Source organism: Diceros bicornis, chromosome 5 (assembly GCF_020826845.1).
Source record: "Diceros bicornis minor isolate mBicDic1 chromosome 5, mDicBic1.mat.cur, whole genome shotgun sequence".
Lineage (NCBI taxonomy): Eukaryota > Metazoa > Chordata > Mammalia > Perissodactyla > Rhinocerotidae > Diceros > Diceros bicornis.
Window position 1 is genome coordinate 26,514,912 of NC_080744.1, and position 10,213 is coordinate 26,525,124.

The following is a 10,213-nucleotide window of genomic DNA, read 5'->3' on the forward strand; positions in this document are numbered from 1 at the left end:
CTTCCTAACTCAGGGATCACTTTGGACAGGCACATGATTTTACTCTTAGGAAAATGTTTCCAGAACACCTTTAGCTTTTTGGTGAAGACAAATTAAGAGAAAATGTCTCTACAAATATCACACACACACACACACAGGTGGACACTACACTACATATACATTATGTACACAAGTAATCTCTTGTTTTCTCAGGAGAGCCATGGTGTCCATCCTATTTCTCTCTCTCACTTTTTTTTTTTTGATAGAGATCTTTTTTCTCTTTTCAGCTTGAAATTCTATATTTAAGAGACTGAGAACAATTCTAGGCATGAAGAAAAAAATTTTTTTTTAGAAATTCAGGTTGACTAATTTCCTTGTATTCATCACATAAGTGAAAAGCATAAAACCAGTGGTCAGTAAATGTTTGATGTGAATGGAATCCTATAGCCATTGGGCTGCAAGAAGATAAACTTCATCTAGTTCTAACCTGTATTTCACAAATGAAGAAATTGAGTGACTAATAGAATTGCCATACAAAGGTCATACAAATTGACAGTGGAAGTAGAATACAAAATGTCAAGATATTTTTTATGAGTTAATACATTCACTTCATTACCACTCATTTGTAGGGAAGGGGAATCTCATGTAGGTAACTTTGGCCATCTAGATCACTCAAATTTGAAGCTGGAAACTGCTTGCATTTTTGATTAACTGACAACCTACTGGAGACCCCTGATTTAATAAATGTTTGGGCTGTTTCCCACATCTTGTACTTTCTTGTGATTCTAGAATCACCTTGGCCTGGTTTTTCACCCTCAACTTTGAGCTGCATCCTCAATGCTCAATGCAATATATCCATCTCAATTGAGAATCAGGATGGCTACCAATAATAAGATATTTGCAGTTGACAAGCCTCATGACAAGCCTGTGTTTCTTATAATCCAGAGGGCAGCACCTTGTACTGATGGACAGTGTGTCAAATAGTTCAATGTCTTCCTGGGAAAGAGTGTGCATAGTAAGCGATTTACTGAAGCAATGCCTAGATATAATATATAAGTGAAGAAACAAATAAATGGATGTGACTTATACACATCCTCAAATGAATTTACTATAAAGGCACAGTTATCCAGAAATAATAGTCATGGATTATTTTGTTCATTTTACACAAAATGAAGCACATGATTGCTGATGCTCAAAGGCACACAAACATTCACTGCGAGAACTTGCATCAGGACCTTGGGTTATCCCTCCCCAGTGTATCTTTCCTTCTAGGATACAGCAGAAAGAGGGTATTTTCATTCCAGGAGCTGGTGGGAACAAAGCATCACTAGAGATGGGTGCTTTGGTTAAACCAGCAACCTCTCTCTGAAAGTAAAAAAGGAGAATGGTTAGCCTCTTATACACCCTAATACCAGAGAATTTCTTAACTCATTTAGGACTTGTCACATATCAGTCTTCCTTAAACTTCAGCTTGCTCACCTACTTTAAAGCAAACCCTCTCTTCCCGCCAACTGTAAATGGAAGCAAGTCTGCATGCCTTTCAGTCTGAGACCCAAAAAGTAGGGGTTGGCTTGGACACAGCTGCAGGTTTGGGTACAGGCTGCAGGTGCCTGGAGAGCACTGTGCACTTGCTGCACAGAGGTACAAGGCAGAGTCTCCAGGTTGGGAGGCTGCAATGTGCAGAGAGAGGTGTTTGGCACTTTTGTTGAAGAAGACTGTGAATCTTCCATCTTCCTTTTTATCCGCAACTGAGCGTATTGATATCAGGGGTTCAGGACCTTTAACAGAGTATTTTCTGTACCATAGGAAGTAATCAAATACATTATTATTGTAGTCACAGTTCAGAATAGAAATTTCTCCTTGTTGCACACTTAGGGATGGAGAATTTTGTTTAACTTGTTGCTGCTCACCATTTTTCTGTTGACTGTTCACCCCTGTTTGGGAAGACAGTAACAGATTTTAAATTTTATTCTTAAAGTCCCCACAGAAAACGAACAGAAGCCAGAAAACATAACGAAACAAAACTCCCCATTGTCTCATGTCCTAGCCTTGTAGTGTTCCTTGGAGTTTTTCTACCATATTCAGACCCCACCCACAACTCACAGTATGGCTGAAGCCACAGAATCAACAATGATGCCTCCAGGAGCTTGTCCATTTCTCCTGTGAAGACTCAGGTTGTCTCCTCTCCTGCCCAGGCAATGGTAAATCTGACATCAACTTCCTACTCTTCATTCATTTCCTTTCACAGAGCCTTCTATTTTACATATGAACAGTTATGGTTTTAGCTAAAGGATTTATCTTTATGAAAGGAAACACTGCCCCCTTTAGTTCCCATGTAGAAAATTTCTGAAAATGTGTTTCCATATTTCTAAAGATCAGTTTGCAATCCCTTCCCTATAAAAAAGTTAAAATAAGAGATTGTGAAAGAACTAAAGGGTTTCAGAGATCATATAATTCAAATATATATATATATATGTGTGTGTGTGTATGCAATAGAAAATGATAACTGAGAATATAGAGAATTATATAAGCTCAAGTAATTGGCACTTTGTCAACTGGCATTCATAGGAAGATACCCTATTTAAAAATATTGATAAGAATTGGTGTTTACTGGGGACACATAAGGATATGATGTCTTACTTAACACAATGGTTACAAATTTAGAACACAGGGAGTTTGGTAGTTTTGCCTTTAATGTAATTGCATTCTAACATGGTCTTCAGGGGGGTCCATATTTACTCTGGCTAAATAAATGCCACGAGATAATTAAATCAGATATAAATTCTGGACATCTCTCTTAAAAACACAAGTCAACACAACAAAATTTATCCTCTGTGTTAAATTAATATCTGAAGTGCATTATCTCTGTGGAACTTTGATGAGATCGTTTATTTAGTGGGTTCTGTATTCTAAAATGAGAAACAATGACACAATCCTGTCAAGTCAATAGACAACATGAGGCCATAATCTTGAAAGTTACCAGAAGATGCCAAAGAGGCAACATATTTGTTTGCCTTCACTCTTGCTCCATATCTAGTATATTTCTCCACAGTTTAATTCAATGGAAGAGGCAAGAAGATTCTATTCCACTTTCAATGCTGAATCAGTAGGGCAACTAATGATTGCAGCTAAGGATAAATCCCCAAATAATTTTTGGAATTAATTTGAACAAAGACACAGAACAGAACACGGAATGAAATAATTTCTGATGTATATTTTGTATGGAAAGAAATGTTTTGAAATTTTGTTTGAATAATACTGAAACATATTCTGGGGAATCACAATGTTATTAAGTCTGAATTAACTGTACAATTCAGGACAATATGATCAGTTGTCCGTGTTTCATATTATATAGTTTAAAGCCATAAAATTCAGACTTTCTGGTGAAGAAATTTTCACTGATTCATTCATGTATTTATATACTCAATCAACATTTATTTAGTTTCTATGAAGTACCTGGTATTTTGCTTGGTTTAGGGTTTCCAACATGATTATGGAACAGTCTTCAGTCTTAAATACCTGGCTGTAAAAATAGAAAGACAAATGTATAAATATATGCTTGCAACCTGGGATGATTTATAAGGGTTTTTAATGAGGAAAATATAACGGTGATCAATTAGTGCTGCTGAGGAGGGTAACAATGTGGAGTCAAGGCAGACCTCACAAAAGCAGAGCTCTTTAGCTTGATTTCAAGAGACTAGGAACTATTGACAAATTGGCTAAGTAGGAAAAGGTATGAGCCACTTCAAAAGTAAGAAGCCAAATTATATCCAGGAGTGCTCAGGCAATTTCCTCAGTTCATTGTAGTTGGGTTAAGTGTCTAAGTGTAGGATATTTATGAGTTGGTACTAGGAAGGGCAGATGCAAACCATGAGGAACCATGTATGACAGACTAAGAAGGCTGATTTTCCAGATCCATGGGGACTACTAGACTATGAGGCACAGACACTCTACCTGTCTTACACACACACACACATCCACACATATGCACATATATATATGGTATTTAGGTAAACAAAAACATACAATACACAATGCTCAAATTTAGGCACAAACAACAAGCTCCATGTAGCATCACTGGAGATGGATAATACTCCATCTGTATACAGGAAGTTGGTTTGATTGGGAGAGGGGATTGGACAAAGTTTTGGTTTGTTTGTTTATTTAATTTTTAGCAAGCTGTGTGGGTGATTGTGGCTTATTGACAGCTGACAGTTTGTATCTGTGGTGAATTACCTTTGTAATTCAACTTTGAGAAAAAGAAACATAGTGGTTGTTGTCTATGGACAGATATAGAGGTTAAATGGCAATATTCCTGCAGTGTCAGCTCCCCCTGCAGTTCTTGTCATTGTACCACTCAGAGTGCAGCACAGTAGCACAGGACATGGTGCAGTGGTATATGACTGAGACTTCTTCCTTAGCTAGCTGTTTCTTTAGATGGAAGGATATCTCATCCTGGTCCAGGTCAGATATGAAACACCTGATGCTCTCTTCCGAGGTGTGTCTTGGGAGAAGCTGGAGGCCTTGCATGGAATGTCTAGTGACATAGTAGGAGTGAACAGGGACTCATATTATGAGTCACTGAGAAGTTACACCTCATCTGCCCTGGAGCCTGTCCCAAGCAGAGACCTGGTTATTTGACCTAAGTAACTGCTGAAGAGATTTTGCTCCTCCTGTGATATCAATGCTAGAGCAAGGAAAGATCCTCATGCTGAAGGATATATGTCATTAAAGTGATTCTAAATCCTATAGGAGAACACTTAGAATGAAATAGACCTTTTTTCTCCTGACAGTGATGATTATTATCAGAAGTGATGATGGCTCAGCCTCACACAAGCAGGAAGCTCCTTTCTGGACTTGGCAACATTCTGAGTACTTTGATCCTCCAGAAGAGCAGAGGATGAGCCTAAAGAATTTATTGAATGCTCAGGTCTCCATCAGGGACCTTCCGTATTAATGCAAAGAGTGGTTATCACTGCTGAAATCATGCTATGAAAAATTATGTTGGTAAATTTGTTCCTAAGGAAATAACCACTCTGAGAGCAGGTACCTCAGCCTTGTTCAGTTTTTGTGACAAGCTCTATGCAGAATCACTGGAGATGAATGACACATCTTTCCCCATTTAGTTGAGGGAGGGGGTGGGACTAGTTGTCAGAGCATATCCACATTCATATTTGCATAGACTGAACTGAGCCAATAGATATGTTTAAAGAGTCTCTCTAACCTAATAAAAACTACTCAGTTATACCACCAGGAATTTGTATGGCACGTGAGTTTATTCCTTTGACTTTTGCTGTAATAACCCAGAGTTAGATTGATATTTTAAAAATATTCATAAAATTATATTGCAAATAATTCCTTCTTGATGGGAATTTTTTAATGAAAAATGAATTGTTACTAGATCTCTACATGGTGATAAGTATGTCTCCTCATACTCAACATTTTGCAGAAACATAGGAGACCACAAACCATGTGACTCTTTTCTCTCTGCTTTCTGTTGCAAAGCATGTTTCTAAGTACATTATTTGAAGGTCTACTCTTTTCCTGGCTATACTAAGCATTATGGGATAAAATATGCCCCCTCAAAATTCATATATTGAAGCCCTAACCCCAGTACCTCAGTATGCGAGTATATTTGGAGAGAAGACCTTTAAAAAGATGATTAAGTTAAACTGAGCAGTTACAGTGGGCCCTAATCCAAAACTTGTGTCTTTCTAAGAAGAGGAAATTTGGAAACACAAAGACTCCAGGGATGTGTGCACAGAGAGAGAAGACCATGTGAGTACACAGCAAAAAGTCTGCCACCTTCCTTGCCAAGGAAAGAGGCTTCAGGAGAAATCAAACTGATTGACACATTGTTGTTGGGCTTGTAGCCTCCAGAACTGTGAGAAAATAAATTTCTGCTGTTTAAGCCACCCAGTCTGTGTTACTTTGTTATGGTGGCCCTATAAAACAAATGCACCAGGCTTCTGATTGTTATTTCTTCCAATAGTTATCTAGACATACATTTCTTAAAAACAAAAAAAATTCTCATTATATTCAATTCATTTGTATTTGCCTAGTGAATCAATCAGGTACATTAAGTGAAGCAGAATTACCACGAGTGAAATGAGATAGAGGCTTAATTACAGGAATTTGACCTTACACAGTTGTGAAATGAACTGAGGAAATGAAGGTCTAAGGCTAGTTGGATGGTCAGAGAGGGAATCCCTAACCAGGCAATCTGAGAAACTAAGCATGTCTAGCTGCTGAAGTGTGATTTGAAGGGGGAGTTCATGGAGAAATCTTGGGAGCTATTGCCATGTGTAGCTACCATCTCCATGGATCCATTGACAGGTGTATGGTTGTGGTTTGTCAACAAAGTCAGCAAGAGAAAGAAGTACTAGACATATTACTCATGTTTATTTTGAAATCCTTGTGTGTTAACTCCCAATCTGAATCATCTTTGGGTCTGACTCTATTCATTATTTTATGTCTTGATTAGTACCCCTGTTCCTGCTTCATTACATTTTTAGTAATTTTTTTTTTATTCTGTGTTATATGATGTGGGTAAAAATACACAAAAGCTCTGGATTATTTTCTTTTCATCTAAAAAATATTAACTTTTTTAAACTACCAGCAGATCACTTAGATTCTGTTGAGGCTTCCTTTAGTCTCTGTTAGGGCAGGGTTTTATTTTTTCTCAATTTTCCTTTGGTCCTAGGACATCGCCTTTATTCTTAGCACGCTGCCCTTATTCTGGTGACTCAGTTTAAAGTCCAAGTTTTTTACCAAGACTTCTTCACTCTGGCAGGACCAGAACTCCAGCGTCTTCCCAGCACAATGCAACCTCTAAAATCTCCTTGGGGCTTTTAGACCCTCAGAAGCTGTTTTCTACTAGGCTTCCCAATGTCCCTCTCTATGCACAGGCAGCTTATGTGTAGGTTCAGGAAACCCCTTGTACAGGTTTTAGGTGCTTTTATAAGAAGCTCACTTCTCTCCAATACCCTTTTTTCAAATCCCAGTTATATTAACACCCCTAATTCTGATCTCTGTTTCCTATACCCAGAAAACCTGTGCTCTCTGCTGGGGCTCCAAGTCTTTGTGCTGAGATTTAGAAAATACCCCCAAGGGAGAAATGCTGAGTGAATATGGGAGTCACCTTGCAGGTTTGTTTCTCCCAAGGATTGCAAACTGTCCCTGTCTACACTCCTTGAAAATAGTTGTTTCATATGTTTTCCCAGTTATATAGTCATTTACAGTTTGAAGATAATTTTACTATCAGCTATTCTGCAAGAACCAGGAAACCTTCACTTCTCTTAAGATAATACTTTCTTACATATTTTCCTCAATTTTAAAGACAATTGTCAGTTTTATGTAATAGTCAAAATGTATTATATGCATGTATCATATTTATCAGATCTTGTGAAGCTTATTTAAAAATGCTTTCCGCATTTAAAAACAAATTAGGCTTTCTAGAAAACTAATTTCTTATCATTAATTAGTTTTATGATGCTCTTCATTGTTCTTCAGTGCATTTATCCCTATCTGTGCTCTGTGAGTATGTAGGTGTCCTCAGTGATTTTTGTTCCCATATCCTTCACTTTTCCATATTATAACATACAGACAACTCATTTCAAGGATTATTATTGTTTATTTTAAGTCTCCCATAATATGAGAGCCACCCATGCATAGTGTATTATCACTTGCAAAATATATTTTAGGTCTTAAATCTTCGATGATCTGCTTTGCTGTATATCTATGCTTTTCCTCAGCTGGAGGACTCTTCCTCCACACTCTTTTGTCCTTCAGCCTGGTTAACTCCTATTAAACTGCTGGGTTTCAAGCTGAGGCATCACACGCTCCAAGAAGCTATCTCTGACTACATCTATTTGTTTGTATAGTGTCCTTTGCTCTCCTAATGTAGTTCTCTTACTTTACAAGAACTGTGTGATAACAGAAACGTGTTCCCTGAGAGACTTTATATCCAACTAGGGAAGGAACTCTATTTATTCAAAGCTCCCTATCCAGTATTTAACAGACATTCAATAAATGTTTGTTGAGTGATTGAATGTGTGAAACTTGTGAGTAATTGTGGATGGAAAGTATTATCCTCACATTGATGAGGATTCTCAGATGAGGTACAAAAAGAGTGACTCACTTCTTCACGATGATATAGCATACTCATGACTGGAAATTATTTTTTTCCAATGGTCTTTCCAGAACACACCAAAGAGAGAAGTGATATAAATACATAATATTGAATATAAACAAAATGAACAATTAAATGTACTGTAAGAAGTTGGAACAAATAATCAGTGAAAGATTACAGAGCATAGCATTGCTCTTTCTTTGACACTTAAGAGTTTGGCTTTCTTATGATTTCCCTTCATACATGAGCATAATATAGGGTAAGAATAAACAGCATTCACAGCGAAAATATCCATTTTAACACAGAGGCTTATAACTGGGTTTAAGCGATCCTCTAGGTGGAATTGCTGATTCACTGATTACCTGACTTAGGGATTAGGATGCTAAGAATGGTTCTGTTTAGGGCAGAGATACTTACTAGACTGACTATTCAGGAGCATTTTCAATTTATTTGAAAGTGAAATCACTTTGATTTATCAAGTTTTCACTTCTAAACACTATGCTATACGTGAGTAAAAACATACAGCCATCTCTGCCTTGTTGGATCTGGGGGCTGCAGCCACATGTCTGGGTTCAGGCTTCAGGTGTCTGGGAAGCACTGTGCCTCCACAATACGGAGGTAGGTGTCTGAGTCTCTGATCTGGTATGCAGAAAGCTCTACCCATCTTTCATACTAATAGTGACCTTTTACCTTTTTTCCTCCTTTTCATCTTCATTTAAGTGTATTAGAAAAAGGGTCATGGACATTTTCCCAGAGTTCTGTCTATACGAATGTAAGCTATAATGATGTAGAAAAGAATGTACAGGTGAGATTGGTGCTTTCTTGCTCTTAGGGATCGAGGACTGTCCTTCACATTGAGTTGGCTGCTCATTCCTGTCCAGAAAGACAGAATCAGATAGGACAGAGTTGGTCAATTTATAGATTTTGCCTAGTAACAATATCCCCACAAAGATCTCCAGATGAACCACGTATCGGCCTGCAGTGTAGTGTCAAGTTGTAGCTCATTTAGAAGTGCTTTCTGCATGAGTCAGGTGATGTAAGGCAATGGGAATGCAATTCTCACCACATTGGGCCCCGGCTCTCACTCTGGGGGTTGGGTTAGGTCTTCAGCTATGGCTTCTGTACAGGCTGCAGGTGTCTGGAGAGCACTGTGCTCCACAGCACAGAAGTAGGTGGCTGAGTCCCCAGGCTGAGAGTCTGTGATGTAGAGGTGGCTAAAACGGTCCTTGATATTGACTGGATTTTAATCTTCCTTTTTGCTGCATTCCAGAAGCTATGTAAAACAAGGATATGAGGCGTCCTCCAAGATTTTGTTGGAAACACTGCACACTGGTCACGGAGATAGAGTAATTGCACATCAGAGACGAATTTCTCCCCTCCTGGAGGATAAAGACTCCAGGACTCTGCTCCACCTTCATCTGCACTCTTACCCCTGTAGAGAAAGAGAAAATGAGCACAGGTGAGGACCACTGCAAATTAACTGTGACTGTTTCCAAGTGTAGGAAATGCTTCTCTAATTTCCATCATGGTAGAGGACACAGCCCAAGAGACTTGTGTTCTCTCTTCTTCCATCCCTGCTTTCCTCCCTTGCTCCTTTCCAAATTCACTTGTGATATTCCTCCAGGTTCCCTCTGGAATGTTCTTAACTCACAGCAAATTTGTATCCACAGCAGGCCCAGCAAGACTTCTATTTGTCTCCTCATGATTCTTTCCTCTTTTGCTATAGGGGCACACCTTGTTGTCAAGTCTATTTAAATATTGGTATGCGTCATATCTTGAATTTGGAGCTAACCTTGTTTCTGTAACCCATCAGTTTCATGAGATAGATTTAGCAGCAGCCACTCTAAGTGTTGTCATTCAGCTTTGTGGTGGGAAGCTCCATCTACCTGCAGCTTAGTCCACCTTCCACACATTGTGGTGTGTGTTCGTGTAAATGTGTGTACTGGGAATAACGGAGGGATTATCTTTTTAGGGTTTAAGAGTCTTTTTTTCCTGAAAATTCTGGGTATATGTAGAATAATTTGTGTGAAAAATAGGGGGATAGTATCTTAGAAGGGGAATAGAGAAACAGTTTCTATACCTATGAAGAGCCATAGGTCAGAG

General features: G+C 38.4%; 1 gene segment (V, D, J or C); it reads right to left on the reverse strand.

Annotated features, from left to right (window-relative positions):
* Positions 1-1,458: 1,458 nt before the first annotated feature.
* Positions 1,459-2,134, reverse strand: LOC131405476 (T cell receptor alpha variable 29/delta variable 5-like). The segment is given in 2 exon segments: positions 1,459-1,913; positions 2,083-2,134. Coding segments are annotated over 2 exon segments (507 nt in total).
* Positions 2,135-10,213: the final 8,079 nt, after the last annotated feature.